This window comes from Penicillium crustosum (assembly GCF_028827405.1).
Source record: "Penicillium crustosum strain IBT 35664 chromosome Unknown utg000003l_segment0_segment0, whole genome shotgun sequence".
Lineage (NCBI taxonomy): Eukaryota > Fungi > Ascomycota > Eurotiomycetes > Eurotiales > Aspergillaceae > Penicillium > Penicillium crustosum.
Window position 1 is genome coordinate 3,487,171 of NW_026623124.1, and position 27,211 is coordinate 3,514,381.

Here is a 27,211-nt window from a genome sequence, read left to right on the forward strand (position 1 = left end):
GATTTCTCGATCGTCAATGGTAGGATCAAAAATTGCGAAGGAATTGGAGTTTCGGAGTAAGAAGAAAAAAAAGCGAGCTCCCCGCCTTGCACAATCAGATTATATGTAGGTAAGACCCTAAAAGGGTTAATGATGATCAAGCAAGGGTATAGTAACCGAGGTCGAATCCTTCCTCATATATAGCAAGTCCTAAAGCGGAATTTTTATTTCGGAGATCGCCCTATGGGTCTGTTATTTTCAAATATGTATGGAGCACGGAGTACAATGTTGTATGTATGATATTGTATGTTTGTACAGACAACATACATACCGATATCGCCTTGTTCTGGTAAGTTCCGAGGTTCCGTGGAAGCGTTCTGCGACCGAGCTTCCCCCTACGAATGACAATACATAATCCTTGGCCTGGCCCAAGAGGAAAAATATAAAGTCGAAGACTAAAGTTGAATTAGTCACAATACACTGCATATTCTGCTTCACAATTCATCATGTCTTTACGATCAGGACCCTTGAATCATGAGAATTTCTTTATCTCTTTCCCGCATGAGCGGGTTGTCCAGGTCACAATCAATAGACCACAGAAGCTAAATTGCATCGACAAAACTACAAGTCGAGAGATTGCCAAGATCTGGGACCAGTTTGATGAAGATGAAAGCTTATGGGTCGCCATAATCACCGGTGTCGGCCGAGCCTTCTGTACAGGGGCTGATCTAGGGGGTGGGTTTCTTCTCTTCTACCACTAAGGATGTCAAAGACAAATACTGACTCTGAAGTGAACAGAATGGAACGCTATGAACAAAGCTGGTGTCGTCAATGATATGTCCGCACCGGGCCTTGCCGGGTTACCTCGCCGGACCGGCAAGAAACCGATCATTGCCGCTGTAAACGGCATTTGCATGGGTGGAGGGTTCGAGATGGTGGCGAATTGCGATCTTATCTTAGCCTCATCCTCAGCCATTTTCTCCCTTCCGGAAGTGAAGCGTGGAATCGTACCAGTTGCCGGATGTTTGCCGCGATTGACCCGCACCATTGGGCTGCAACGCACGATGGATCTCGTGCTCACTGGCAGGAACGTGAGCGCCACCACATTACATGACTGGGGTCTAATCAGTCAAGTGGTGGATTCACCGGCCGATGTTGTCCGAGCAGCAGTCGAGGTTGCCGAGGTCATGTGCAAAAATAGCCCCGATTCCCTTATTGTTGGCCGTCTGGGCGTTCGGATGAGCTGGGAAGCTGGCAGTGTAGAGGATACTGTATCAGATCTGGCGGATCAGTGGTATCCTCGGTTGGTTGGGGGTCCTAACTTTGCCGAAGGCATCCAGGCGTTTGTGGAGAAACGGTCACCAAGCTGGAAGAATTCGAAATTGTGAGAGGGAAAGAAAAGTCCACATTACTCCGTAATCAGATTGGTGGCGCAACTAGTTTCTACTGTCGGATGGCGGTGCCATGGTTGATAGTGGGACATGTACTTATCTGATTAATGTACTCCGTAATGCCACGTAATTTATTTGTTTTTCTTTGAATCTTGGAATTTTTGGGTGGAAAACAGAATGTACGTGGTAAGCACTCTAAAGTAGAGAAAGAGGTGTACATTAACCAGAATATGCATAGAAACATCTGTTCTATATCTTATACATGGAGAAGTCTACCACTAGTCTAGATGTTCTAAACAGGAAATCTCTTATCTGTTTCGTCAAAATCCGTATAATACCACATCCACACATCTTCTATGCCTCTAGGTCCTACGAAGTACAATAATATACCCACTGGCAGTTCGTATATTGTACGATGTACGGAGTACAACGGGGTGAATCCGCACGGATCTCGCACGTTTAGCAGCTTTTAGTGCTGGCCACGACGCCTAGACACACACTGACCCAATCTAATTCATTAATATTTGTATTTTCTTATTTCTTTTTCCGGCTCTCGTCGCGGTGGGATAATTCCACCATGGGCGCCAAGATATGCCAAGCTCGCCCCACGTATTAATTGCCTCAATCGGAGGCATTCACGAGCTGCTTGGAGCTTCAAGTGGTTCCATCGCCGGTTAACATTGCCTTAACTGCATCTATCTGATATGAATGCCATTATTCATGTAATCTGATTAGATTCTGTCTTCGGAATGTCCCATTCTGGCCAATGCTCCAAGCGGGCTACCCACACATGGCCTGCCCAAGAAAAGCCCTATGGGGGAGAAAAACATGTCGGCTACTTGATTATTACCCAACGAATGAACACTTGGACATCGCCAAGACTTTTCTTACTGGTTGATTTTTCACCTTGTGGCTTGCATTAACCTTCCGAGTTCGGTATTATTTTTTTTATTAAGCGCTAGATCTGGAGTGCTGATAACCAGAGATTATATTTACTATAAGGGCAAGGATTTCCCTTGGGCTCTGTGGCTTTCCTGAGTTCCACCAACCTACTTTTTATATTTCCAGATCTCCAGGCCATCATGGGTTTGTGGTTTGTTCGAAATTCCTCCCGGCGGTCATTGCCCCAGGATGCAATTACTGAAGTCGATGTGCCCACTGATGGCGAAAAAAAGAACGAAATTCCCACCGGGGCCGGTGTCTTGCCTAACAAGGAAGACGTTGAAGTTCCTACCGAAGATCTACAGCAGGGTGTCAAAAATGTCGAGGCCGTGACTTTGAGCTGGACGAGGACCATGCTGATTGCGGTCTTTGTAAAGTAAGCTCTTGTCTGCCTACCTCGATGGGGCAATCAACCTGTGCAAGCCGGATTGTTCACTAACATATATCTTCAATAGCATCTGGTTCTTATACTTCGTTAATGCTATGCAATCCTCGATCAACTACAGTTTGCTCAGCTATGTCACCAGTGACTTCGAGAGCCACTCCCTACTGAATGTCATCTACATTGTTGCAGACGCCATGACAGCCGCAGTGTACATCCCCACTGCCAAGGTTATGGACGTTTGGGGCCGTGCAGAAGGCTTCCTAGCCATGACCGTATTTGCTACGCTCGGTCTGGTTCTCATGGCTGTGTGCCACAACCTTCCCACATTCTGCGCTGCCTACGTCTTCTACAGCATTGGATTTGGAGGTATGACATACTGCGTGGATGTCATCACCGCTGATATTTCCAAGCTCAAGAACCGAGGTTTGGCTTACGCTTTCACCTCCTCGCCATACATCATCACAGCGTTCGCTGGCCCCAAGGCTGCGGAGGGCTTCTACGAAGACATCAGCTGGCGATGGGCCTTTGGTGCATTCTCCATCATCTTCCCCATTGTTGCCTCCCCTCTTTACTTCATCCTGAAGGCCAATCTGAAGAAGGCCGAGAAGAATGGTCTCATTCTCAAAGAGCCTAGCGGCCGGACTTTCCTCCAAAGCATTTGGCACTATACCAAGGAGTTTGATTGTGAGTAAAGAGCTTTCCAAATCGTTTCACCTGGCAGAATACTAACTTGCACAGTGTTTGGTGTTTTGGTATTCTCTATCGGCCTTACAATCTTCCTCCTACCATTCAGCATTTCTACTTATGCTCCTAACGGCTGGGCATCAGGCTACATCATTGCGATGATCGTTCTCGGATTTGTTATGCTTGGCGTCTTCCTCATTTGGGAGTTCCGCTTTGCTCCCACCCCGATGTTCAACTTCAGTCTGTTGACTGATCGAACCATCATTGGTGCATGCTTGCTCGACGCGACATACCAGCTTTCTTACTACTGCTGGAACAACTACTATACATCCTTTTTGCAGGTAGTCAATGACCTCAGCATCTCCGAGGCTGGTTACGTTAGCAATACTTTCGACGTTGTCTCCGGCTTCCTTTTGCTTGGAGTCGGTTATATCATTCGCAGGACTGGTCGCTTCAAGTGGACTCTCTACATTGCGGTCCCGCTGTACATCTTTGCCCAGGGATTGATGATTCACTTCCGCCGTCCCAACCAATCCGTTGGTTACCTTGTTATGTGCCAGATTTTCATCTCCATTGGTGGGTCTGTCTTCATCATTGTTGAGCAGCTTGCTATCCTGGCTGCCGCCGACCACCAGCACGTCGCAACTGTCCTTGCTCTGCTGAACGTCGTGGGTACTGTCGGCAATGCTGCTGGTTCTACCATTTGTGCCGCAATCTGGACCAACACTTTCTACAAGGCCCTGGAGACGAGGCTTCCAGAGTCTGTAATGGGAGACATCGATTTAATTTATGAAGATCTTGCCCAGCAGATCTCTTATCCCGTCGGATCCGCCGCGAGACTGGCTATTCAGCAAGCTTATGCCTATTCCCAGACAAGAATGCTTGCTGTTGGCACCGGTCTTATGGGTCTCTGCATCTTCTGGTCTCTCATGATCCGCGATATCGACCTGAAGAAGGTTGCTCAGGTCAAGGGTACCGTTTTCTGAGGTATTTGCCTTCGCCTTTGGAGATACCTTTCGACAACGACACTGTTGATGACTCATTTCCTATTATACCAAAATACGACTGGCTGCCCCAGGCAGTTATCGTCCCGCTTAGCTTTTTGCCACTTATTTAATCATATTCACATAACGATCTGAATGTAGAATGTTATGACTATCCGAACCAATGCTTCTATTCTTGTAATCTGTAGAGCCCTGTTGGTAACGACCTTTTGAGACATTAATAATATCTGCTTTGCAACGTAATACGGTTCGACAGCTAGCTTGGCCATATTATACGAGAGGATCCGATGTTTATTCCACTCTCAACATCATACGCCAAGAATCGCAGGAGCCCGCGCCAAGTTTTTGGCGACCTGCAGCTCGCTTGGTGTTTGTTTTCGTTTGCCGAAAAAACAGCGGTATGGTATGTAATAATGTATTTTGGTACTTTAAATAAGTTACAATAATATACCACTAGTAAGTATAAATGTAATATTTGTATCTAAAATATTGTATCTATTCTCTTCAAACAAATTCTATGGGGCTTGAACAATACATACAAATGAGTATGTTCCGTACCTACCTTGTTAGTCTACACAGCCCAGTGTCATTTGAACAGATCCACGTATGACTAGAGCTCATCCACTCTAAGGTGGAACCAGGGACCAAAAAGATCTGATAACTTTTTTTTTCCAGTTGCGCCTTTGCCGTCTTTGCATGGCATCCCAGTAAACCCCCTTTCCCTTCGGCTCAAACCGCCCTGGTCACATATAGCTGAAGATTTCGATCCACATCATTTCAATTAGCAGGGCAATAATAGCCTGGTAGCTGGGTTCAGAATGATTGATCTCCCGGGAGCATTTCCTCCTATGGAAAAACAAGCCGAGCTTCTACCACTTTGCTGAGTGGGTATGGCCGCGTGCCCCGGCCTAGTCGGGTGGTTCTTGGGTTCATTTTTTCTGTAAACGTTCCGAATGGTATCGAATCTGATAATTTGCCTAATGATCTGATTAGATTGGCCTGCTGGTCTGGGTTCTTCTAGCGTACTGTGGCGCTTTTATCTGATCCGAAGGTCCTTCGGTGGATATTCAGACACATGGCCCGCCAAACGGTAGCCTGTGGTCCCTGTGGATGTTCGGACTTTGCCAAATTCATCTAATGGCACCCCCTACATTATGTCCATTACGTACTTCAAAGAGCAGCAACCTGGTAGCATGGGTTCAACTGCCTGGTAGAAAGAATAGAACCTTGTTGGATTACCTAACACATGATTATTGTCCCTTAGCTTGAATTTCATTGAGTGTCAGGTAGAAGTTGATATAATCCCTAGTGGATATGTCCTGACAAAGACTTGGGATTCAAACCCGCGTTGTTAGCTTAGAAGGCATCGGGAATAAGTATAGTTCTCTACCGATCTACCTCCACAACTCAAGGCATCTTTTGCATTTGTAGTGGCCACCTTCTTTTACCTGGAATGTATCTCTAGCGATGCCTCGCTTGTGACAACATCCGTAATAGGAGACGGGGAATGAGGACGCTGTAAAAACGATAGAACCGTTAGAGGGCACTGTTGTATCTATTTATCTCATAGGAGAGAAAAGAGGAGAGGTATTGATGATTTTTATGTTGGACATATCTTACTATTGATATAGTTTTCTCTCTACCTTGGCTGGAACCAATTCTCACTGACCTAATGATATATTATGTGGTTGTCACACGTGACCTTAAAGCCCTTAAATGATTGATCTCACTATAGAGAGTTAAACACCAATGCATATATCCAGCCACCATATTAGACTATAAGACACTATCCAAGCTTTTTCATGAATAATGACTATGTGTGGGGCGCAAATTTCTATCATTTTTCTCTACTGTGACTTCTAAATTTGGAGTGTTTGGCATGCTGCTATGGGACCGGACGCGAAGCATGATCGCCATAGTGATGTTGGGGAAACGATCGTTAGCTCAATAGAGAGGAAACACAACCAGTTCTCTATCCCAAATCATAGTGCTTCTATTGTCATCATATCTGATTCCCTCTTTCATCTGTCGCTTCTCACTTCTCTTTACTCTTGCCTTCTGTCCCTTCTGTCCCTTCTGTCCCTTCTGTCCCTTCTGTCCCTTCTGTCCCTTCTGTCCCTTCTGTTCCTTGTGTCTCTTTCCTGCTTCACATTATATCCCGACTCAGAGCATTGTACAATATTGCGTCTCTACTTGATATTGATGAGAAGTCTTTGATTTCATCAAGTGCGTGTCTTTTTGCACCAGTGCTTCCCCCACTAATTGCTTTGCCTCCTGGCTCTTCCTATTCAAGATTCACCAAGCCTCCTCTTAACGGGATTCCTTTCAGGCCAAATTACGTCCGATAAGACAACTCAACCAGACGCAGTTTGATAAATAATCCCATCAAACCTCCGTATCTCTTTTCGTCTCTCGTCGTTTGTCTTCTCGTTTGAGATTATCCAAAATGGCCCCCTCATCCTCCCGCATCACGGCCCAAGAGGGTGACACATATGTTGACTCAACATTTATCAAGATGCAGCTAGATCCACTCCATGGGCCTTTCCATGGCTGAGACAACTATCAAAGAATTCCATGACACCTTGTGCAAGAAGCCCCTGCAGGATATTGCATGGATCCATGCGCATTTTGGTTACCCTAACCCATTTCCTATTTTGTCGGAAGAACCCACTTAAGGTCTCATCAACCCATGTGTGTAATATGAAGGTTTAGCTCACGAGATGCAAGCCTTCCATGCCAGATGGGTCTTCTAAACTCTGTCGTTGCTCGACCTAATCTCCCAGCAAGTGAAACCGACAATCTACCTACGCTGGCTCGAATCAACTTGTACCGAGGAGAAATGGACTTACATTTGATCGAAAATATCCCTGATGCCCCGCGACTTTCAAGGCCAGTCGAGCTTACCCTCAGTGATGTTACCCCCGCAAGGGTTTCAGAGCTCAAAGACATCATCAGGTGGTATAAAAGGGCTCATTTATATCTTGAGGTTGAAGCAGCTAGATGTAAGATTTCCCTGCTTAGTCGACGCCGGGACCCTTTAAAGATGGTAGGTATTGATATGTCTACCTTTTTTTTTTAAGATTTTATAACTGACGTCGATTCCCACCAGCCTAACCACGGCGTCATATCACACCCTCCTTCCGGTATCACCGAAATCTCAATTCATGAAGACGACTATGACAAAAAAGGAAGAATAAGGAAGCTGTGAATGAGACACCATCGCCTAACTCTCCTGGTTCAACTGAGAGTGGTTCTCCAGTCAACGAACTTACTAAGAACACTATCTCGCCAGACTTACTGGCATTTCCAACCAGTCTCACTCCCTACGCCATCTCTGCTGAGCCAGGTCCTTCTCCCCATCCTAACCCAACTCGAGCTAGGTCTATCACCGCCAGGGAGAGAAAAGGGATCTAGAAGTAAAGCTATCCATTTAGCCTTTTTTGGAACAAAGTAGACAAATACCTTAGAGTTACAAAGAAAATAGTCCATCAAACTACCCAAACAATCCAAACGAGCAAAGGGTGCTTAATTTAATGATTCTACATGGTCTCGTTTGATGTCAATGTAATTACATAGGCTATCAACGAAACTAGCACACCAATAGCAGTCCTGCCCCAAATAACCTGCAAGGACCCCCTGCCCCCTCCCCCCACATACAGCAAAGATCAATGCCTTGACACAACTGCCAACGAATTCCTCCATTTCGAAAACTCATAGATTCGTTGAACGAAATCAAACTCTGTCCTCGAGGGTCCGTGGTACGGCCGAGCAGCCTAGCTCGCGGCATGGCGAGGAATACAGCATGTGTGGGCTAAGCCGCGTATGCTGCGACCAACGAAGGCAGAATCTACGTAGGTCCTGCTGCTACTGCGTGGGATACCCTTGGATTGGGCCTGCGTGGCGTGACGGATTGGTGGTAGAAGTACAGTTGGGGGTATAATCAGAAAATTACAATCATCTCAATTATCTCTTACTTTTCAATCAGATTCCGATCAGCTTCTGATCACCTTTGTATGGGTTCTGGTTGTATTGTGTAAGAAATTCCGCCATTACTTTCAGCTAGCCGCTACTTATTCGTTATTTCGTTCAAACAGGTGACCCAGGAACTTATCGAGGATAAATTTATTCGTATTAATCCTGGTGTTGTGGCGTGTTATGTCACCATAATGGCAACATTTCCCACTACTATCTCTGATTTCTAAGTGGGGTGGTGAGAAAAAGAAAAGGACAAAAAACGAGGATCCGCTCATTTAAATGTCTGACTTTAAGTCGAATCAATCGCGAATTAATGTGAAATTGAGACTAAAACAATAAATGGCTGTAATCGATATAAAATTCGGAGTCACAGACGGACTTGGGTATAGAGTGGGGTTGAGCAGGTTGAGAGGTAAAAGAATGGCTATATCCACGGAGCAGGGAAATTCATGTAATAAGTGATTAAAGCATAGCCGTCGTGTAGTTTGAGTATCAAGTGTTATTCATGAAATCATAAATTTTCCATTTTGGTATCCATATCATAAAACGCAAATGCACCGACCCTCTATACATGTAGCAAGCCTATCTACCATTCTTCCAGGTAAAGAAAGCTTACTGCTTATCGGGGAAGCCGAAGTTGACACCGAACGGAGGGTAGACAAAGCGCTGGAGCTTGCCCTCGGCCTGGAGGCCATCACTGTACTTGCGAAGGGAAGCCAGATCCTCGGCGTCCAAGTGGATCAAGTCGGCACGGTTGGCCTCAATGCGGGCAGGGGTAACGGACTTGGCCAGGACTGAAGAGCCACGGGCGACTAGAAGGATGAACAGTCAGTACAATTTATCCGGTATAGGATGCAAACCCTTGAGGAATACTTACTGTGCCAGCTGAGAAGAACAGTAGCCGGAGAAACTCCGCGCTTCTCGGCAACGGCCACGATGGGCTCAGCAGTGAATAGCGGGCTGCCGGTACTGCCCAGAGGGCTGTAAGCGGTGATGTGAATACCAGCCTTGTTGCAGAAGTCAACAATCTCCTGCTGGGGGAGCAAGGGGTGGTTCTCGATCTGGTTGGCAGCGGGGACAATGGTGGCCTGGGGCAGAAGTTCCTCGAGGAACTTGACACTGTAGTTGGAAACACCGATGGCCTTGACCTTGCCGGTGCCAACGAGCTTCTCCATACTCTTCCAAGTAGTGACGTGGGAGTGGCTGTGGATAATGTCCCGCGAGCCATCAGCGAGCTTGGGGAAGATGTTGTGGTTTCCTATAGTGGAACTAGTCAGCGCCTCGAATCTGCATATTTGAAGAAACTCAACTCACCCTTGTGGTTCATTGCCAGGGGCCAGTGCATCAGATAGAGGTCGACATAGTCGAGTCCGAGATCTGTCAGACTCTGCTGGAGGCCCTCCTCAACACGGGCGTGGTAAGAGCACCACAGCTTAGTAGTCACGAAGAGATCCTCGCGCTTGATAATGCCGGCGTCAATGGCCTGCTTGATACCCTTACCGACTTCGTTCTCATTGCCGTAGCAAAGAGCAGCGTCGATGTGACGGTATCCCACCTTGATGGCGTGGAACACGGCGCGCTCAACCTCACCGGGCTGGGATTGCCATGTTCCCAAGCCGAGTGCGGGGATCTCCGCGCCGGTGTTGAGCTTGAAACGGGTATCGCAGGCAGCCATTTTGAATTTATAGGGTATCAAGAGATAAAGAAGATTATTTACAGTATAGAATAAGGAATATAAACAGATTGAAGTTCAAATATTTAAGAAAAGAAAGGCGTGGGGGAGTTTACTAAGAGAATAACAACAACCCCGCGGTTATCGGGGTTATTCCGTGGGCCGAGAGTTAGGAGTCAGGTCTTTTTTTCCATCAATCACCTCATCGTCTTCTAAGAGATTCGATGTTCTCTGGAATATTCCCTCGAAGGGGCATATTATCTCCATCTCCCCATCTAAAAAGGATCTCCATCGATTTCATTGACCTCAAAATGCAGAAATATCCCCGCACAATAACCGTCAGACCAAAATCCAGTTGATAAATCAGCAGATTAGCGGAAACCGTCTTCCAGTCCGACTAAATTCTCTCCACTTGACATCACAGCCACTCCACATGGTTGGCTTATGGTCGTGGGGTCGCAATGGCCGCCAATCACCGTCCTCCTTTTGGAGAGCAACCCAGATCTTCATTGACGCGGAAGCCAGAATCCGTGATGTTTCATAATTTTTCGTCCCGCAATGTTGTACATCGGTGTCATGGCAAATCAGGCAAATGGATCTGAGGAGAATCCTCGCACAATCACTGACATCGGAAATCTAGACGCGATATGCCCTATAGTAGATTTTCCTAGCCAACCCTATATATACACTCGGCGTCCTAGGGTCTATCTCTCTTTCAATGACATTCTGATTTGATAATTGCAATCTCATCTGGCAATATTAAGCCTCGATCTTAAATTCTATAAGAATCAAAGGACACTACATCTCGCACACAGTCAAAATGGCACCAGTCGCCGTCTCCCCACAGGCCTCCCCTGTCTTCAAGAAGCGGGACGGCCAGGCTCTCGAAGAGCTCTCCGACGCTATTGACGAGATCAACGTTCTTAAGGACATGAAGAAGCGCGAGATTGAAAAGAAAGAGGCCGAAGAGAAGGGTCTATACGAAGAGTCTGAGTTCGACAAGGAGAAGGACAAGACCAATTTCCGCCAGTACGAGGACGCCAGCGACCGAGTCAAGAACTTCTACCAGGAACAGCACACCAAGCAGACCGTCGCATACAACCTGAAGGCCCGCCACGACTTCCACAGCAAGACTCGCGCCGAGATGACCGTCTGGGAAGCCATGGAGAAACTTAACACCCTGATCGACGAGTCTGATCCCGACACCAGCCTTTCCCAGATCGAGCACCTGCTCCAGTCCGCCGAGGCCATTCGCCGTGACGGCAAGCCCCGCTGGATGCAGCTTACCGGTCTGATCCACGATCTGGGCAAGCTCCTCTTCTTCTTCGATGCCGAAGGCCAATGGGATGTTGTCGGAGACACCTTCCCCGTCGGCTGTGCCTTCGACGACAAGATCGTTTACGGCCGTGACTCGTTCCGCGAGAACGAGGACTTCGGCCACAAGATTTACGATACTAAGTTTGGTATCTACACACCCGGCTGTGGTCTCGATAATGTCATGCTCTCCTGGGGCCACGATGAGTACCTGTACCACCTCGCTAAGGAGCAGTCGACTCTTCCCGATGAGGCGCTCGCTATGATCCGCTATCACTCTTTCTACCCTTGGCACAGCGCCGGTGCGTACCATGAGTTGATGAATGACCACGACCGTGATATGCTGCGTGCTGTTAAGGCTTTCAATCCTTATGACCTGTACAGCAAGAGTGATGGAATTCCCAGTGTTGAGGAGTTGAAGGTATGTTTTTCTTTTTGCTTCTGCTGATGACCTGTGAATTTGAAGCTGACTTATTTCTTTCTAGCCCTACTACCTGGAGCTCATTGACGAGTACTTCCCCACCAAGGTCCTGAAGTGGTAGATCTGCGACTTGCTCTCTATGCATCTTTATTCTACACACTTTTCTTCATGATTCCCCTTTTTTTACTTTTTCAGTTCCATGGAAATAGCCACGAAATAGTCACGATATGTGCGGTCACATTCAATTAGCGTTAAAAATCCTACTTTTTCCAACCTTGAAATCTTTCCAGGCAATGAAATCCAGAAATTGGACTGATAGAGACCAAAGTAATCAATTCTTCAACGCATCGGTTTATACGCCGGAAAGCTGTTGAGTTTCATAGTCTCTAGCACTTGGCTTTCTTGACTCTTCAATAACCTCACATCACACCATGTATCTCGACATCTCTACAGGCCCCCTTAACAAAATAAACCTTGCAATGACTACGCTGGATTATAAATGGTAGTAGATATCCCTAACACCAGTCAATACTACTGGAATAGGACACCCCGCTTACCTATATGCGCATAATGAACCTTGAGGTTTTAAATAAGATTGTTGAGGCTACAAGGCGAAAGTATAGAGAAGAAAGAGAGATGAGCTCCCAGAACTATCCAATACCCTAGACTACTGGCCTAGGTAGACTATGAAGCATCCAACCCAATCTCCACTGCCTACTAGGCACTTATCTCAACAATTTCCCTTCAGTGCTACTACAGAGTTACATGAGTCTACCTTGAACTGAAATACAAGATTGCATCCATATTAAAAAGTCATCTATCATCTCATTTGCAAAAGGGCATTTATAACAACATTGAACATATGTATAGTGTATATTTTGAAATCCCAAAGACAAAGCACTTATTAATCACAGACGAGCCACCTCAGATCGGTTTCCATCCTCGTCGAAGAAGATCTTCTTCCCACTAATCAACGACTCCTGCAACGCAGCCCCAATCTTCACAGCCTTAACAGCATTATTCAGATCAAGCGGCAACGCTGTGTTATCCAGACAAGCAGCGGAGAACTCATTCGCCTCTGTAACAAACGCATACTCGAAGCGATCATAGTAGTTCTGAGGAATCTCCCTCCTGATGCCGGACTCATCATAAATATTAACATGGTTCAAGGCAGGCTGGGTGTTAACCGCCAGTTTTCCCTTGGTACCAATAATCTCCGTAGTATCCTCCTGACCAGCAGCCATCATACGGGAAGCATAGAAGTATGCAATGCGGCCGTCGTAGAACTCGACCAAGCCGACGGCGTTGTCGCGGTCGTTGTGTTTGCGGAGATCGGGCTCGACGGCTGTGTTGCCGACGGCTGATACGGACTTCACCTTGCAGTTGTTGCCGTAGAACCAGAGTGTGAGGTCGATGTCGTGGATGGAGCAGTCGACGAAGATTCCACCAGAGAACTCCGCGTATGCGACGAAGAATCCACTTGGGTCGAGTTTGTCGCAGGTTTGGCTGCGGAGGACGGAGGCGGTGCCGATTGCGCCGGATTGCATCTTTTCGTAGGCGTCGCGGTAGGACTTGTCGAAGCGGCGGGAGAAACCGCACATCACTTTCAGGTGTGGCTTCTTGGCTGCTGCGTCGACCACAGATTGAGACTAAAAAAGAGGGGGATTGTTAGTTTTTGGTTTCAATGTTTTTGTTTCTTGGTATTTGGTAGACTAAACACGATTGGGGCTGAGATGGATTCATAAAATAACCAACTTACCACTTCGGGGCTTGTAGAGATGGGCTTCTCGCAAAGAGTGTGCTTGTCTGCTTCAATTGCCTTGATTGCTTGCTCGGCATGCACTGCAGTTGCCGATGCAACCACCACGGCTACCAGACCTTCATGCTTCAGCATGTCGTCGTAGTTCTGGTACAGAGTTACACCATAGGGTTCGAGGTGAATCTTGGCCCATTCGAGTTCGACGGGGTCAGGGGAGCTGGCAGCCACAAGCTCAGCTCGGGGAGTACGCTCCAGGAAGTTTAGTGCATGGCGCTTGCCCATACGGCCGAGACCAGCACAGCCGATCTTCAATCTTTGAGCAGTCATTGTGTATAGAATGTAAAAATCAAGGATATCAAGTAAAACAAGAACTCAAAGTCAATTGCTAATAGAAAAAAGGGGGAATGTTGAAAACTAAGCTGGAAGTTATAAAGTGCCCGGGGAACTAAATGCGGAGGCCAGTCTCCGAAGATCTTCTCCGCAAACGTGGGGTCGGAAAGTGAATTCCACACCGATCAACTCCAAAATATCAGGCTATTAACTAGTTAATTCATACTAAATTTCATACTCCGTCGGGTTTCTTCGATTCCCGTCGCAGTTTGCGTTTAGCAATATCCACTGGATCTCCAAATCCATCGCCCCTCATCCAGGTCAGAGCCTTACGAAGTCCACCGCCCTGCACGGCCTCGGGGTTCCCCTCAAGAATCGACCCCATAAGCGCCCAGGACAGAACAAACAACAGTAGTTCACCGCCCTTTCGGCCCTTCCATAGTCCACGCTTGACCCCAGTCTTGTATGCTGAATCAACGGCGGCCCGGAAGAACCAGAGGAATGTGCTACGGCTATTGCCCAAGAACAAAAATGGCAAACCTCCCAGTGCTCCACTGAGGAAGAACCGCTTGGTAGGAAGCGTTGTTCGGGGCAAGTTGTTGTTCAGGAGACAGACACTACCCCAGGCTGATCCAATCGCAGCAGAGAGGACCGCTGTCATGGTGATAATGCGCTTCGACATAGTATTCACTGATGAAATAGGCTGAAGCAGAATGCTCTTAAATTTGGGGATCGAAAGTGCCAGAGTGACGGTCGTGAGGAACCGCGCAAGCGGCGGCACGGACAGGAGAATGTGATGCAAGAATGCCGTGCTACAGTTCGGGAGATTCGGGTGCAAGAGAGCGCATGATAGACTCGAAATTGCAGGGTGTGCTGGTCCAGTGATTGGAGAGATGGAAGCCACTGATGACGGTAAGGTGTTGGGATCGCCCGGGTGTAGAATTGGAGAGACGAATGCCCTGCATCATATTAGCGACCGCTATACTCTTTGACAGACTCAGCTTCAAACATACGGCCAGCGGAGATCAGCAATAGAGGCAAGAGAGTTCACAATCTCTTCCTTCTCGGGCCAGCTGATGTCGACCGGGAGCGACTCCGGTCGGCCTTGGATGTAACTCGGCGACAGCTTGAGAATGACATTTCCAAACCACTATGGCATCAAATTAGCGACCGTAACTCAAGTGTAAGAAAAATCCCGACCACAAACATTAGGTGTAGTCTCGCGATCGAACACAAAGGCATGGAAGAGCTGCGCAAATGAGATGGGCATCAACAGCCAGCTGCCGAACCACCACGGGCGCTTGTCCAACCAGCCTTTAGAGTCTAGGACATTAAACAAGAATTCCAAACTCCTGGTGCCTGTGTAAATCGCCGCGGTCAGCCGGAGCTGATCCTGCGGACAGATGCCGAGGGCGAACCCCGCCAAACTTGCACCGATCGCTGGCGCAAAGCGCGAGGTCAGCGCCCGCGAGATGCGCGGGTTGCGCTCTCTGAACGGCTTTGCATCATCGGTACGGAGGTTGGCTCGCAGTCGGATGAGGAAACGGTAGAGAAGGCGATGGATGAGAAGGAGGAGGGAGAGAGAGATGGAGAGACGGAATTTGGGAGACCGGAGGAGGGGGTTCGGGTCTTTTTCCTGTTAATTAGAAGCAGTGTTAGTGCATGTTTCTAAAAGAGGAGAGGCTCTTGGTAGATTAAATTGGTCTTACTGTGGAGCGCCTTGGAACCGAGTAATCAACAGATCTGCCAACTTCAACGCAATCCCGGAGCCGACAAATACTCGCAGCGATGAGCGAATAGCGGCTTCACTGTGTCGATTCTTTGGACGAGCGATGGCATCGTAGCGAGATGGAGATGGGAGCTTGTTTTGGACGGCAGGGGTTCGTTTGATCACTGATTCGTGGAGGAATCGGTACTCTTTAGCGCTTAGACAAACGCGGAGAACGTCGCGTAAGGCGCGAGGTGGAAGATCCAGCGCATCCCCTGGAACTGGAGGTTTGTCCGGGGCGGACATGTTTGGGGTTGTTGTTGATGCGTAGTTAGAGCATAACTGCCCAGGTGAAGTCCGGGGGAGAAGGGGAGTAGGCGCGGAGTAGCCCGACCTCGGCAATTCTCGACAACATATGATCTCATGGTCTTTGGGAGTTGAAAGGATATATACAACATATATGTTAGAGATATTTTTCTTGAATATGCAACATATTGTATATATATTCTCAATAGAATACAATCTCAATATTTAGATGCCACCCTGAATTGGGAACCAGCATAAATGCATTCTTCCCCAGTCAAAATTTCCGCCTCAATCTCCATCAGCCGATTATCCTTGGCCACTCTCTCACCCCTGCAAGGTGCCCCAGGTTTAATATGACCGGTCCTTAAGCCCACGACCAAATCTGCAATAAAATCATCGGTGGTCTCACCGGACCGGTGGGATACGAAAATACTCCAGTCAAAACTGTATGCCAAGTTCGCCCTATATGAATATATAATTAGGATATTGTTTCCAGATTAATAGGGGGCAAACCTAAGAGAAACTAACGCCTCAATTGCTTCGGAGATAGTGCCTATTTGGTTGATTTTGAGTAGCATAGAATTACAAGCTCTCTTATCATTGGCCTCTTGCACGTATTTCGTATTCGTGACCAGCAAGTCATCCCCAACCAGTTCGACTGGACAATTTTTGTTGAATTCGATCCAACTGTCCCAATCAGTTTCGGCAAATGGATCTTTCAGTAGAACTATGGGATAATTTTGCAACAATGTGCGATATAACTCTGCAAGCTGTTTTGGGTTTTGCAAGTTCGGTCTGTCGTCTTTGAACCCAATGTCGTAGTTCCCATCCCTGAAGAATTCGCTAGATGCAGAATCAATCGCGAATTTGATCTAACCCGTATATCCAGCAAGAGAAACGGCTTCAACCAGGAGGTCTAGTGCCTCATGAGGCTGGGAAATCGGTGGTGCAAATACCCCTTCGTCCCCAACGCCGGTAGCTTGAATGCACTTATCAGTAATGGCTATATACGGTACGGTGAAAGATACACTAACCAGATGGTCCAAATTTCTTAACAATGGCCTTCTTCTTTGCTGGTAAACCTCGCTACCCATATGTACTGCTTCCGTGAAAGAGGAGGCTCCGACAGGAGCGATCATCGTCTCTTGAAAGGCCATCCTATTGCCCGAATGCACGCCTCCATTCAGGACATTGAAGAACGGCACAGGCATCACGAATGGCTTTTTTGCTCCAGACTCACGTCGAAGAAACTCATACAACGGAATGTCCTAGATATATATCAGCTCATAGATTTCCATCGTTGGTCTCGATTTCTGACTTACCAAATGGCTGCACCCGCTCTAGCACATGCCATACTGACGCCCAGAATAGCATTCGCCCCAAGCTTCGACTTGTTATGCGTACCATCTAGATTATTCAGAAAACAATCGATCATTTCTGGTGTGTGTCGACCTTGAGCCCGCTCTGTACCAGGGCAGGACCAATAACCAGTTCAATGTTCGAAACTGCTTTCTGGACACCTTTGCTACCGTATGCTGAACTATGCTTGTCCCGTAGCTCAGTGGCTTCATTCGCACCTGTAGACGCACCAGAAGGGACGGTGGCTCGGAAAGTACCTGCAGCGGTGTAAGAAGCGAATTTGGTTATCGTCGGCGCTCTCTTACCTTTGTCCGTTGTGAGATCAACTTGAAAAGTTGGTTGTCCCCGCGAATCCAAGTGCTGAGCAGCCTGGATTGACCTGATCATCGTGTATTCGAGATGCTCTAGTATGGTGGCTTGATATATTCAACGCTGTGGTCATCATTGCTATTCATCATCTATCATCAAACTAGATATTTAAAAGTATAGGAGCTCTTACGAAGAGCATACGAAGAGCAAAGAATGACGTAAAATTCCTATAAACTAATTGGTGACTGGCGATGATGTCAAGCTGATGACGGTTGATACCTATATATATATGGATATTCGTAGTGATCAACACCTTTCCTTGTTGTATGCTTATGACTCCGATGTGCCCTCGAGCAATCCGAGCCCATCATGACAATTGATCGTAAGATAAATTGGCGAGTAAAATGGCTGTAGTTTCTAGGCAATTTTTTATTATCTCATAGTATACTATTCTGGCTGTACCACGGAAATTTTTGCCGCACCTGTCGAATCTATTCCGAGGAGCTCAAATGAAAACAATTAAAGTGCGATGAAAAAACCTATTAACATTACTCACAAATAGTGCGTGTCAGATAAAAAAGATCAAGTTACTACTCCTATGGGCTACGAAGTATATTGTTTAGCAACCTCCTGGCGTCCATACTGGGTTCTTGGCAGCTAGAAGCAATATATTCCAGGTTGCAGCACGACCTTCGAATCCGCAGGATTTCCGTTTGAAGGAACAGCCCATATTACAGTTTTGCTCAACTAAATTACAGCGGTGAGTTGTACTGAGCCTAAAGCAGAGAATCTTTGTTTGGGCCTACTGCATTAGGATCAACTCGACCATTGCAACGTTATCTCGTCGCTCTCAACGAAAAAAAGAAGAGGAGCGTCAGGGAAATTACGCCCAGAACTACGGAGTAAGTGCGGTGTACTTGAATAGGAGGTGTCTGCATGATTATCTGCAATTATGGGTACCTAGGTAGGTAACCACACATGTCGGTGGATAACTTCATGTAGTACTCCATAGTTACGGCTCTCTCGGAAGTAGGTACCTTTGTACCTTTGTAGCTCCTAAATATGATTTATCAGCACAGAAATAGTCGGCAACATAACTAACCGGCCTTGTCTACAGTGTATTCTTGCCTCGTGCCTGAATATCTAGACAGGGCACCAATCAAACAAAAGACATGGTAAATAAAAGGGTGCATTGTTTCAGCGCCACAGAATCTTTTGGAAGGGGTCTCTTCACATACGGAGTATTTCGTGTGGAACCAGCCCTACATCGGTAAATTCTTCAAATCAAGTGCTTGGCGTGAAACACAAGCTCGATAGGGCTCCACATGGTTTGCGATAGTGGAGGTATAATATAGTCTTCAGGCATCAATGCCATGTTCTTATTGGATAATAACTAGATATGTCTCGGCTTTTAACCCGAAGATATTCCGCGTATTAATTATCCCAGCAATGGTCCATTTTAGCAGGGATTCTAGACTAGGTGGAGTTAAATGTTTCGGAGAGTTGCCCAGTCGGGTGTAGCTGACCATGTAGCTGGCCCTAGTAGATTAATCCAATGGAGCATCTAACAATTATCCATGCATCCCTGGATCTTATGATTTTCCAATGAGGGGTCCAACTAAGAACAGGGGTTAACGCCATGACAGATGGCGGTAGTCCCGTTTCATAGAGATACTAGCGTAGGATCTATAAGGAGGATGCTTGGCGGACCAAGCATTTAAATACCAAGGCCAAGCTCGGTGGAATAGCTTGTTCAAACTCATTCATTCATTCATTCATTCATTCATTCATTCCTCATTTCCTATTACACTCAGGTCGGCTAGTCCGGAACATCTACACTCTCTTTAATTGTCTGTTGATCGGACACCTACTTCAAAATGCGTACTTCTTTCGTTACCATGCTGGCCCTCGGCGCCGCCGCTGTGTCCGGTGCCCCGGCTTCCGCCCCCGTTACCGATCTCGTTGAGCGCGGCTCCTCCAGCTGTACCTTCACCTCGGCCGCTGCCGCCAAGGCTGGCAAGTCCTCCTGCTCCACCATTGTGCTGGACAACATCAAGGTCCCCGCCGGCGAGACCCTCGACCTTTCCAAGCTGAAGAGCGGCACTAAGGTAGATTATTCCGTTATTCAAGCGCCAAGAATCAAAGTTCTAATAGCTACTGTATAGGTCATCTTCAAGGGCGAAACCACCTTCGGATACAAGGAGTGGACCGGTCCCCTCATCCGCTTCTCTGGAGATAACATTAACGTCTCCGGTGCATCCGGCCATGTCATCAACGGTGGCGGCCCCAGCTGGTGGGACGGAAAGGGAACCAACGGCGGAAAGAAGAAGCCCAAGTTCTTCTACGCCCACGGCTTGGACAACTCGAACATCTCCGGCCTTAACGTCAAGAACACCCCCGTCCAGGGTTTCAGTGTCCAGGCCGACCACCTGGTCCTCGACCACATCACCATCGACAACAGCGAGGGTGACTCCAAGGGTGGCCACAACACCGATGCCTTCGATGTTGGCTCCAGTACCTACATCACCATCAGCAACGCCAACATCAAGAACCAGGACGACTGCCTGGCTATCAACTCTGGCGAGGTAAGTCAAAGACACTCCTATTAAAAATATTTGGCATTAACTAACCCTTGTCCTCCAGCACATCACCTTCACCGGTGGCACCTGCTCCGGTGGCCACGGTATCTCCATCGGTTCCGTTGGTCTGCGCGACAACAACATCGTGAAGGATGTCACCATCTCTGACTCCAGTGTCGTCAACTCCGACAACGGTGTCCGCGTCAAGACCATCTACAAGGCTACCGGTGCCGTCTCCGACGTCACTTTCTCCAACATCAAGCTGTCCAACATCGCCAAGTACGGTATCGTCATCGAGCAGGATTACCAGAACGGCAGCCCTACCGGCAAGCCCACCACCGGTGTCCCCATTACTGGCCTCAAGGTTGAGAAGGTTACCGGTACCGTTAAGAGCAGCGGTACTGACGTCTACATTCTCTGCGGTAACGGTAGCTGCAAGAACTGGACCTGGACTGGAAACTCCGTCACTGGTGGTAAGAAGAGCAGCAAGTGCTCTGGTGTGCCTTCCGGCGCTTCTTGCTAGATTGCCAGCGATCAAATGGTGATCAATAAACAGCATGACACCAGCAGGGCAGAGACTGGGTTATCTTCAAGAAAAGATTTGACTGGATGACCTAAGGAATAGCCAGGTGAAATAGATGCTAGTCGCATTGTTATTTTCAACATAATTGTACTTATATATAGCCGTCTATAGATGGATTTAAAATGAATGGTTTTCAACCTTCTTAATATTGGCTTATAACTCTACTCTAAAACTGTAAAACATACCTGAGATTAGCGTGATTTACTCCTATATTCAAATGGATCTATCAATTTCTATCAACAAATCTGATACATTTATGTAAGCCCTGGAGTATCTTCTCAATTATAAATCAACGCCAAGCTCACCGTTTGGAAAGAATTGCGATGACGCAACGAGTTCTTTCCCTGAGGTCCCCAATCAACCAACAATCACACATTTACTCTCATACACATACAAAAACTCATCCAAATTACATCCAAAAATGCATGTCCTTCTACTCGGCGGTCACGGCAAAGTCGCCCTCCACCTCACTCCGCTCCTCCTCAAACGGGCCTGGAGTGTAACCAGCGTCATCCGCAACCCCGCGCACGAAAGCGAGATTCTAGCCCTGGGCCAGGGCCTCAAGGGTACCCTCAACGTGCTACTCTCGAGTCTAGAGGATGTGAAGAGTCCCTCAGACGCCCAGAAAATAATCGACACGGTTACGCCGGACTATATCGTCTGGTCGGCTGGTATGGCACCCCTCACCCCTCACCCCGCACTTAGATTCAGTATCATCGACACCCGATACAAGCCATCCCCCAAGCAAGAAAGATCGTGAAACCATATATACCTCTATAACCCACGATATAAAGTCCAGAATTCCCAAACTACAAACTGACACACAAACTCAGGTGCGGGCGGCAAAGGCGGCGCAGCACGCACAATCGCAATCGACCAGGAAGCCGCAAAGCACTTCATGACAGCATCCTTCGCCTCCCCAGGCGTAAGCAAATTCCTCATGGTGTCATACCTCGGCAGTCGACGCAAGCAGCCAAGCTGGATGCCCGACGACGAATGGGCGGGCCTAGTAAAGGTGAACACGGAAGTACTTCCGACATACGCTCAAGCCAAGCAAGAAGCCGACGAGTACATGACTGCGCTGGCTGTGCAGCGAAAGCGCGAGGCTGGACCAGCCCGGCCTTTCCAGGCTATTAATCTGCGGCCTGGGATTTTGACTGACCAGCCTGCGACACGGAAGGTCGAGCTGGGAATCACGCCTAAGGGTCGGGGGAGTGTTACGAGAGAGGATGTAGCGATTGTGGCGGATCTTTTGCTTTCGAGGGCTGATACGGAGGGGTGGATTGATCTTGTTAATGGGGAGGAGGAGGTTGAGGAGGCAGTTGAGAGGGTTGCGAGGGAGAAGGTTGATGCTGTTGTTGGGGAGGACGTTGAGGGTATGGTTAAGAGGTTCTTTCCTTAAAGGGTTATTGTGGCCGTGGTTGAAGCTCTAGGTTTAATTACTAGAGAAGGGCTTGGGGTTGGCTTTTCGGATCTTACATCTTTCAAGTATAAAAATGGACGTGAATGTGAAAATGAATATGACATGAACGGATCTAAAGTGTATATTGTGTGCCATTTATAGCTTGGCTTTGGGTGCCTCGGCCGCACCCTTGAACTTCTGCTTCAAAATCCGACGCAGGATCTTGCCACTGGGGTTCTTGGGGATCTCATCCACAAACTGTACACCACCCCGCAGACGCTTGTGGCTGGCAACCTTGCTATTCAGCCAGTTGATAATGCTTTCTGCTTCATCCTTCGCACTTATTCCGGAAGACTTGCTCTTCGCGCTGCGAACGACGCAAGCCATAGGAACCTCGGAACCGTGTGCCTCGCTCTCAATACCAATTACAGCAACATCATCAATAGCATCGTTGTCAACCAGATATCCTTCCAGTTCAGCAGGAGGCACCTGGAAGCCCTTATACTTAATGAGTTCCTTGACACGATCGGTAATGTAGAAATTGCCCTTGGCGTCCTGATACCCAACGTCACCAGTCTGGAACCATCCGTCCTCAGACAAACAGCCCTTGGTAGCCTCTGGGTTCTCGTGATAGCCCAGGAAAACGTTGGGTCCACTCAGGTACAATTCGCCAACCTCGCCCACGGCAACCTCCTTAGGCTCGGATCCGTCCTCAGGCATAGTCATGTACTTGGCTTGCATATTAGGCATCAAGCGGCCAACAGAACCCATGGCCACGCGCCAGTCCTCCCATCGCTGGGAGTGTGTAGTTGGGCTAGTCTCGCTAAGTCCGTAGCCCTGCTTGATACCAACCTTGATGCGGGAGTAGACTGCGTCTACCAGCTCTTGGGTGAGCGGAGCAGCGCCGGAGTTCATCATGCGAAGACTTGAAAGGTCGTATTTATCGACCACCGGGTGCTTGCCCAGCAAGAGCACCACAGGAGGGACGATGTAACTGAACGAACAGCGGTAGTTCTGGACGTGGGCGCACCACTTTTCAATGTCGAATTTTGACATGACGATCAAGTGGTAGCCCTTGTATAAAGCCTGGGTAATTAAACAGGTCAATCCTAAAGGCTCGTAGTTAGTATTTTATTCACCCAATCATCCGCGCAATTGAAATCCATACCATAGATATGATAGAAAGGCAAGAATGCCAGGACCCGATCACCCTTCCCATCAGGACCACCATTCCAACTCAACATCCCACCCTCACCAATAAATTGCTGTCGAATATTGGCAACGATGTTCCGGTGCGACAACATGACACCCTTAGGCACACCCGTCGTCCCAGACGAATAAACCAAAAACGCGACATCCTTCGCAGGAGTGACCTTCTGCTTACGGTAGCGTGTAGCACCGGAGATATTGCGCACAGAGGTGAAATGCTTGACCCGCGCATCGGGGTCCCGCTGGTCTCCAATGAGAATAATGCGGTCCTCAGGCATGCCGACTTTCTTCGCAGCTTCCCGCGCAACAGGCAGCACCGAGGCTTGCGTTACAAGTCCCTTGGCATGGGAGTTCTTGAGCTGGAAGGCCAGCTCATCAACCGTGTAACCTGGGTTCGCAGGCGAGATGATTCCGCCGGCCCAGAGTGTGCCCCACATCACGACGGGTGTGTCGATGCTGTTTGGTGTGAAGAGGGCGAGAACATCGCCCTTGCGCCACTCATACAGGGCTTTCAGGCCCTTGCCGAAATCTAGGGAGGCATCGCGTAGCGATTTGTATGTGTAATAACGTTGGGTATCGGCGTCTTGGTAGATAACTAGTGGGGGGGTTAGTGGGGAGAAGAAAAAGAAAGGTTGAAAGTACTGTATTCAACGCAGTATTGGGATTAGGATTGGATGTTACGCACTTTTGTCATCTGGGTAAGCTCTATCATTGCGCTCGAATAGAAAGGTCCAGAGATCCACTTCTGGGATGTCGACCAGGGGGTAGTTGGAGGGGACGGGCATTGCGGGGAAATAATGCTAAGGAGCCGAATCTGGGGAATGTGATTGAGGCTCAAATGGACTGTCAGATGTAAAACGAAAGAGATTCACACGAGCAACGAAGTACTTAAAGAAATATGGGGTTCTCCGCAATCTCGGCTCGCGGCTTGCCTCGGTCCCCTACATTAGTACTACCGCTGGGGCCGAAGCTCGAATCCTGGCAGGCCCACCCCGATTGAAAACTGCTTGGTATTTGTTGTACTTTTGGTAGGCAGATTGAAATATCCAATTTCATAATATGTACTGCATGCTATGTTTCGAACAATCATCTGCACTGTTGAGGTTCAAGTAGTATAACCGTTGAGATGGTTGAGTTGGGTTGAGATCGGCACTCGGATATCTCGGTTTAACGGACCCCGCGGCGATAAGCGACTTCTCCGAATGCCGGATGAAGATAAATTTTCGAGTAGAAGCAGGGAATATGTATATAATTATAAGATATCTTAAAGGGAACGTTGATGTGCGAACCTCGGGGTATAAGATCTAGTGTGAACACAGGATTGCGGGGAGCAATCTGACATCACAACGTGCCTGTCATGCCCGCCATGTCCGCCTAGGCAGGGAGATCGAAACCTCACAATTTGATAAACATTGGTCTCCAAACCTTGAAGTTAGGTAATCTTATACCATGTAGTAGTATGAAACGGTTTCAAGGCAATGAGTACAATAAATCTAACGACCTGGAATGGCTGACTCATTTTGCAAGGGGCCACTCAGAAATATATATTTGTAGCCTGGGATATGTATTTTGTATAGTGAATAAATAGAAGAAATAGAAGAAATAGAAGAAATAGAATACATATAACACATTGCACTCAAGTATGTGTTGTCAATCCATCACTAGTTTTATTCCCATCTACATTCAAACACGCAAATGAGGCTCAATAAACGTGGCTCATAAATTGATTGACACGATCCCGCTTCCCCAGAGTAAAGGTAGCGGAGGTCCAAGGTGTGGAGTAGTTCACAGTATGTAATACAATAATACGACAGAGTAGTCTCAATGAATCTCATGACCTAGATTCAGGCACCATGAGACGAGGTTGACTAGTGTGGTCTAATATGCCCCTTGGGGTTACTGGTCTCCGATGTGTCTGAAGTGAAATTTGTAGTGTCGTTAAGATTTAGACTCCTTCCCCGTTGACACAAAGCGAGACGGAGGAAGGAGTATCTTTTTTACCTCGCCAGATTCGACGAGGGACTAAATCCAGATCCCAAGATGATTTCATGCCGACAAGATCTTAAATTGAGTTGGAAACAGCTGACCCGCACTGGAAATACATGCTGAAAAAAAGAGCCCAGTTGAGAGTTTTGCTGAATTCCATTTTTGCTTTCCCAGCACCATTTCCTCCACACGCCACTCCGAGGGGAATCGTTTGAAATCGTTTACTTGAGGGGAATGAAACGGGAAGAGTGGGTGGCACCGATACCGGGACGACCGTGCTTGACGGGCTTGCTGGGAGGTTGTTAGTGATCTGAGGTTGAATGGTCATGAGGAACAAATCTCGGGAGCACATACTAAGAGATAGAGAACTCAGCCAGGTAGTGGCCAACCATCTCGGGCTTGATCTCAACCTGGTTGAACTCCTTACCGGAGTAGATACCGACAACGGAGCCGATCATCTCGGGGACGACGATCATGTCACGGAGGTGGGTCTTGACGAGGTCGGGCTTCTCGTTGGGCTTGGCCTCCTGCTTGGCCTTGCGGAGCTTCTTGATGAGACCCATGGGCTTGCGCTTCAGACCGCGGTTGAAACGTCTGCGGGCACGGGCGTGAACGACATCGCGGAGCTGCTCGGAGGAAAGGTCGAGGAGCCTGTAAAAGGATTCAGTCAGACCAATGTCCTTGCAAATTTTCGGTCCTTGGGTGTCCATTCGCAACGCAGCGCCAAAGAGGCGAGAACCGAAATGCCATATGCGGTTCATCCATAATGGTGGTTGGCATGGTAGACGATCATCTTCAAATTCCGTCTCACGAGGCACTGGCTGCGAATGGATGTCCAAAGGTTCGATGATTGGTAATGGGAACGTACTGGTCGAGGTCAATGCCGCGGTAAGAGAACTTGCGGAACTGTCTTCTCTTCTTGATCTCTGTTCGGCGAATGTTCAGTCAGCGTCTGCGATCTTGTTGTTGTGCGTGTCTCCCTGCATCCCGGGTCCATGTCGTTCCCCGCCAACGTATATTTCTTCACTGATCGTCGTATAGTCGATTGTAATGCGCGCCTTCTCCTCTCATTCGATTCTTCTGTCCAAGGGCGATGGGTAGGGATGGGGTTGATTGTTCATAACGTACCGGCAGCCTCCTCGGCGTTCTAAATGAAAACTCATGTTAGTGTATCGCACGGGCTTGAAGGGTGAAGGCAAAAAAACTCACGTATTCGATGTCAGCCATTTTTGCAGATATTCCTATAAACCGCCTTTCGACCGTATCTCGAAAAGCGAAGGAAGATGGGTTGTCGGAAATTGTCGTGTCGCTGAGCGGTCGGGCTGCTAACACACAGGCTCTAGGAGGTGGGCAGCACTCGTTAAGCGACGGGTAGGTTCCAAGCCCTAGACACTATACCCCTTTGGGTCATATGTAATCTATTTTGAAACCATGGTTTTCATTTCGTAATCAAATTCTTTGTAATCTTTACTTACTCGATTTTACTTGGGGGATTCATTAAAAATGCTTGTACCCAGCAGTGTAATTTATTTGTATTACAATTACTCACCTTCCCCTCCCAGGGCTGACATGCATGTCGTATCAGAATGGAAGGTTATTGATGGTCCTTATCAGGGTACAATCCGAATACACCTACACAGTTACCATGACGTGGATGATTGAATCTCTAGTTCTCCAAGAGAATTTGACTACACGCTACTGCTGAAACGCTGAGCGGGTCCCGGCGATCCTTCCAACAACTACACATACGTATTGAGAAAAATGCAACAAGTCAAGGCCAGATGAATTGTATTGACTATAAGCTTATTCCAGCTTATATGAAAAAGTCGCAACTGTATCAAAACAGTCTCAACACAACACACTTGAGAAGCCAACCGGCGCAAATCTTGCCCGGACTGACGAACCAACCAAACA

General features: G+C 47.8%; 12 protein-coding genes across 12 annotated transcripts; 5 read left to right on the forward strand and 7 right to left on the reverse strand.

Moving 5' to 3' along the window:
- Positions 1 to 485: 485 nt before the first annotated feature.
- On the forward strand, positions 486 to 1,367 carry sidH (enoyl-CoA hydratase/isomerase family protein; the record flags this gene model as incomplete). Its single annotated transcript, XM_056876129.1, has 2 exons — positions 486 to 714; positions 778 to 1,367. The coding sequence occupies 2 exons, from the start codon at positions 486 to 488 to the stop codon at positions 1,365 to 1,367; spliced, it is 819 nt and encodes a 272-aa protein (XP_056728317.1).
- Positions 1,368 to 2,452: 1,085 nt separating this feature from the next.
- mirD (putative MFS siderophore iron transporter) lies at positions 2,453 to 4,367 on the forward strand (the record flags this gene model as incomplete). Its single annotated transcript, XM_056876130.1, has 3 exons — positions 2,453 to 2,688; positions 2,768 to 3,381; positions 3,436 to 4,367. The coding sequence occupies 3 exons, from the start codon at positions 2,453 to 2,455 to the stop codon at positions 4,365 to 4,367; spliced, it is 1,782 nt and encodes a 593-aa protein (XP_056728318.1).
- A 4,605-nt stretch (positions 4,368 to 8,972) lies between these two features.
- On the reverse strand, positions 8,973 to 10,035 carry N7487_008401 (putative glycerol dehydrogenase; the record flags this gene model as incomplete). Its single annotated transcript, XM_056876131.1, has 3 exons — positions 8,973 to 9,172; positions 9,238 to 9,618; positions 9,675 to 10,035. The coding sequence occupies 3 exons, from the start codon at positions 10,033 to 10,035 to the stop codon at positions 8,973 to 8,975; spliced, it is 942 nt and encodes a 313-aa protein (XP_056728319.1).
- Positions 10,036 to 10,852: 817 nt separating this feature from the next.
- On the forward strand, positions 10,853 to 11,888 carry N7487_008402 (inositol oxygenase; the record flags this gene model as incomplete). Its single annotated transcript, XM_056876132.1, has 2 exons — positions 10,853 to 11,767; positions 11,832 to 11,888. 2 exons carry the CDS (start codon positions 10,853 to 10,855, stop codon positions 11,886 to 11,888), a joined length of 972 nt encoding a protein of 323 aa, XP_056728320.1.
- A 787-nt stretch (positions 11,889 to 12,675) lies between these two features.
- Positions 12,676 to 13,853, reverse strand: N7487_008403 (putative NAD binding Rossmann fold oxidoreductase; the record flags this gene model as incomplete). Its single annotated transcript, XM_056876133.1, has 2 exons — positions 12,676 to 13,416; positions 13,527 to 13,853. The coding sequence occupies 2 exons, from the start codon at positions 13,851 to 13,853 to the stop codon at positions 12,676 to 12,678; spliced, it is 1,068 nt and encodes a 355-aa protein (XP_056728321.1).
- Positions 13,854 to 14,088: 235 nt separating this feature from the next.
- On the reverse strand, positions 14,089 to 15,870 carry N7487_008404 (uncharacterized protein; the record flags this gene model as incomplete). Its single annotated transcript, XM_056876134.1, has 5 exons — positions 14,089 to 14,815; positions 14,870 to 15,006; positions 15,064 to 15,296; positions 15,353 to 15,492; positions 15,566 to 15,870. 5 exons carry the CDS (start codon positions 15,868 to 15,870, stop codon positions 14,089 to 14,091), a joined length of 1,542 nt encoding a protein of 513 aa, XP_056728322.1.
- A 218-nt stretch (positions 15,871 to 16,088) lies between these two features.
- On the reverse strand, positions 16,089 to 17,277 carry N7487_008405 (uncharacterized protein; the record flags this gene model as incomplete). Its single annotated transcript, XM_056876135.1, has 4 exons — positions 16,089 to 16,332; positions 16,384 to 16,742; positions 16,770 to 17,138; positions 17,227 to 17,277. The coding sequence occupies 4 exons, from the start codon at positions 17,275 to 17,277 to the stop codon at positions 16,089 to 16,091; spliced, it is 1,023 nt and encodes a 340-aa protein (XP_056728323.1).
- A 24-nt stretch (positions 17,278 to 17,301) lies between these two features.
- Positions 17,302 to 17,616, reverse strand: N7487_008406 (uncharacterized protein; the record flags this gene model as incomplete). The annotated part of the gene is made up of 2 exons (XM_056876136.1): positions 17,302 to 17,486; positions 17,535 to 17,616. The coding sequence occupies 2 exons, from the start codon at positions 17,614 to 17,616 to the stop codon at positions 17,302 to 17,304; spliced, it is 267 nt and encodes an 88-aa protein (XP_056728324.1).
- A 1,799-nt stretch (positions 17,617 to 19,415) lies between these two features.
- N7487_008407 (glycoside hydrolase family 28 protein) lies at positions 19,416 to 20,640 on the forward strand (the record flags this gene model as incomplete). The annotated part of the gene is made up of 3 exons (XM_056876137.1): positions 19,416 to 19,646; positions 19,704 to 20,123; positions 20,182 to 20,640. 3 exons carry the CDS (start codon positions 19,416 to 19,418, stop codon positions 20,638 to 20,640), a joined length of 1,110 nt encoding a protein of 369 aa, XP_056728325.1.
- A 481-nt stretch (positions 20,641 to 21,121) lies between these two features.
- Positions 21,122 to 22,102, forward strand: N7487_008408 (uncharacterized protein; the record flags this gene model as incomplete). The annotated part of the gene is made up of 2 exons (XM_056876138.1): positions 21,122 to 21,371; positions 21,534 to 22,102. 2 exons carry the CDS (start codon positions 21,122 to 21,124, stop codon positions 22,100 to 22,102), a joined length of 819 nt encoding a protein of 272 aa, XP_056728326.1.
- Positions 22,103 to 22,258: 156 nt separating this feature from the next.
- N7487_008409 (acyl--CoA ligase) lies at positions 22,259 to 24,096 on the reverse strand (the record flags this gene model as incomplete). Its single annotated transcript, XM_056876139.1, has 3 exons — positions 22,259 to 23,211; positions 23,271 to 23,906; positions 23,997 to 24,096. The coding sequence occupies 3 exons, from the start codon at positions 24,094 to 24,096 to the stop codon at positions 22,259 to 22,261; spliced, it is 1,689 nt and encodes a 562-aa protein (XP_056728327.1).
- Positions 24,097 to 25,232: 1,136 nt separating this feature from the next.
- On the reverse strand, positions 25,233 to 26,689 carry N7487_008410 (40S ribosomal uS19 domain-containing protein; the record flags this gene model as incomplete). The annotated part of the gene is made up of 4 exons (XM_056876140.1): positions 25,233 to 25,588; positions 25,652 to 25,948; positions 26,166 to 26,223; positions 26,476 to 26,689. Coding segments are annotated over 4 exons (639 nt in total), but the record flags the coding sequence as incomplete, so codon positions are not given.
- Positions 26,690 to 27,211: the final 522 nt, after the last annotated feature.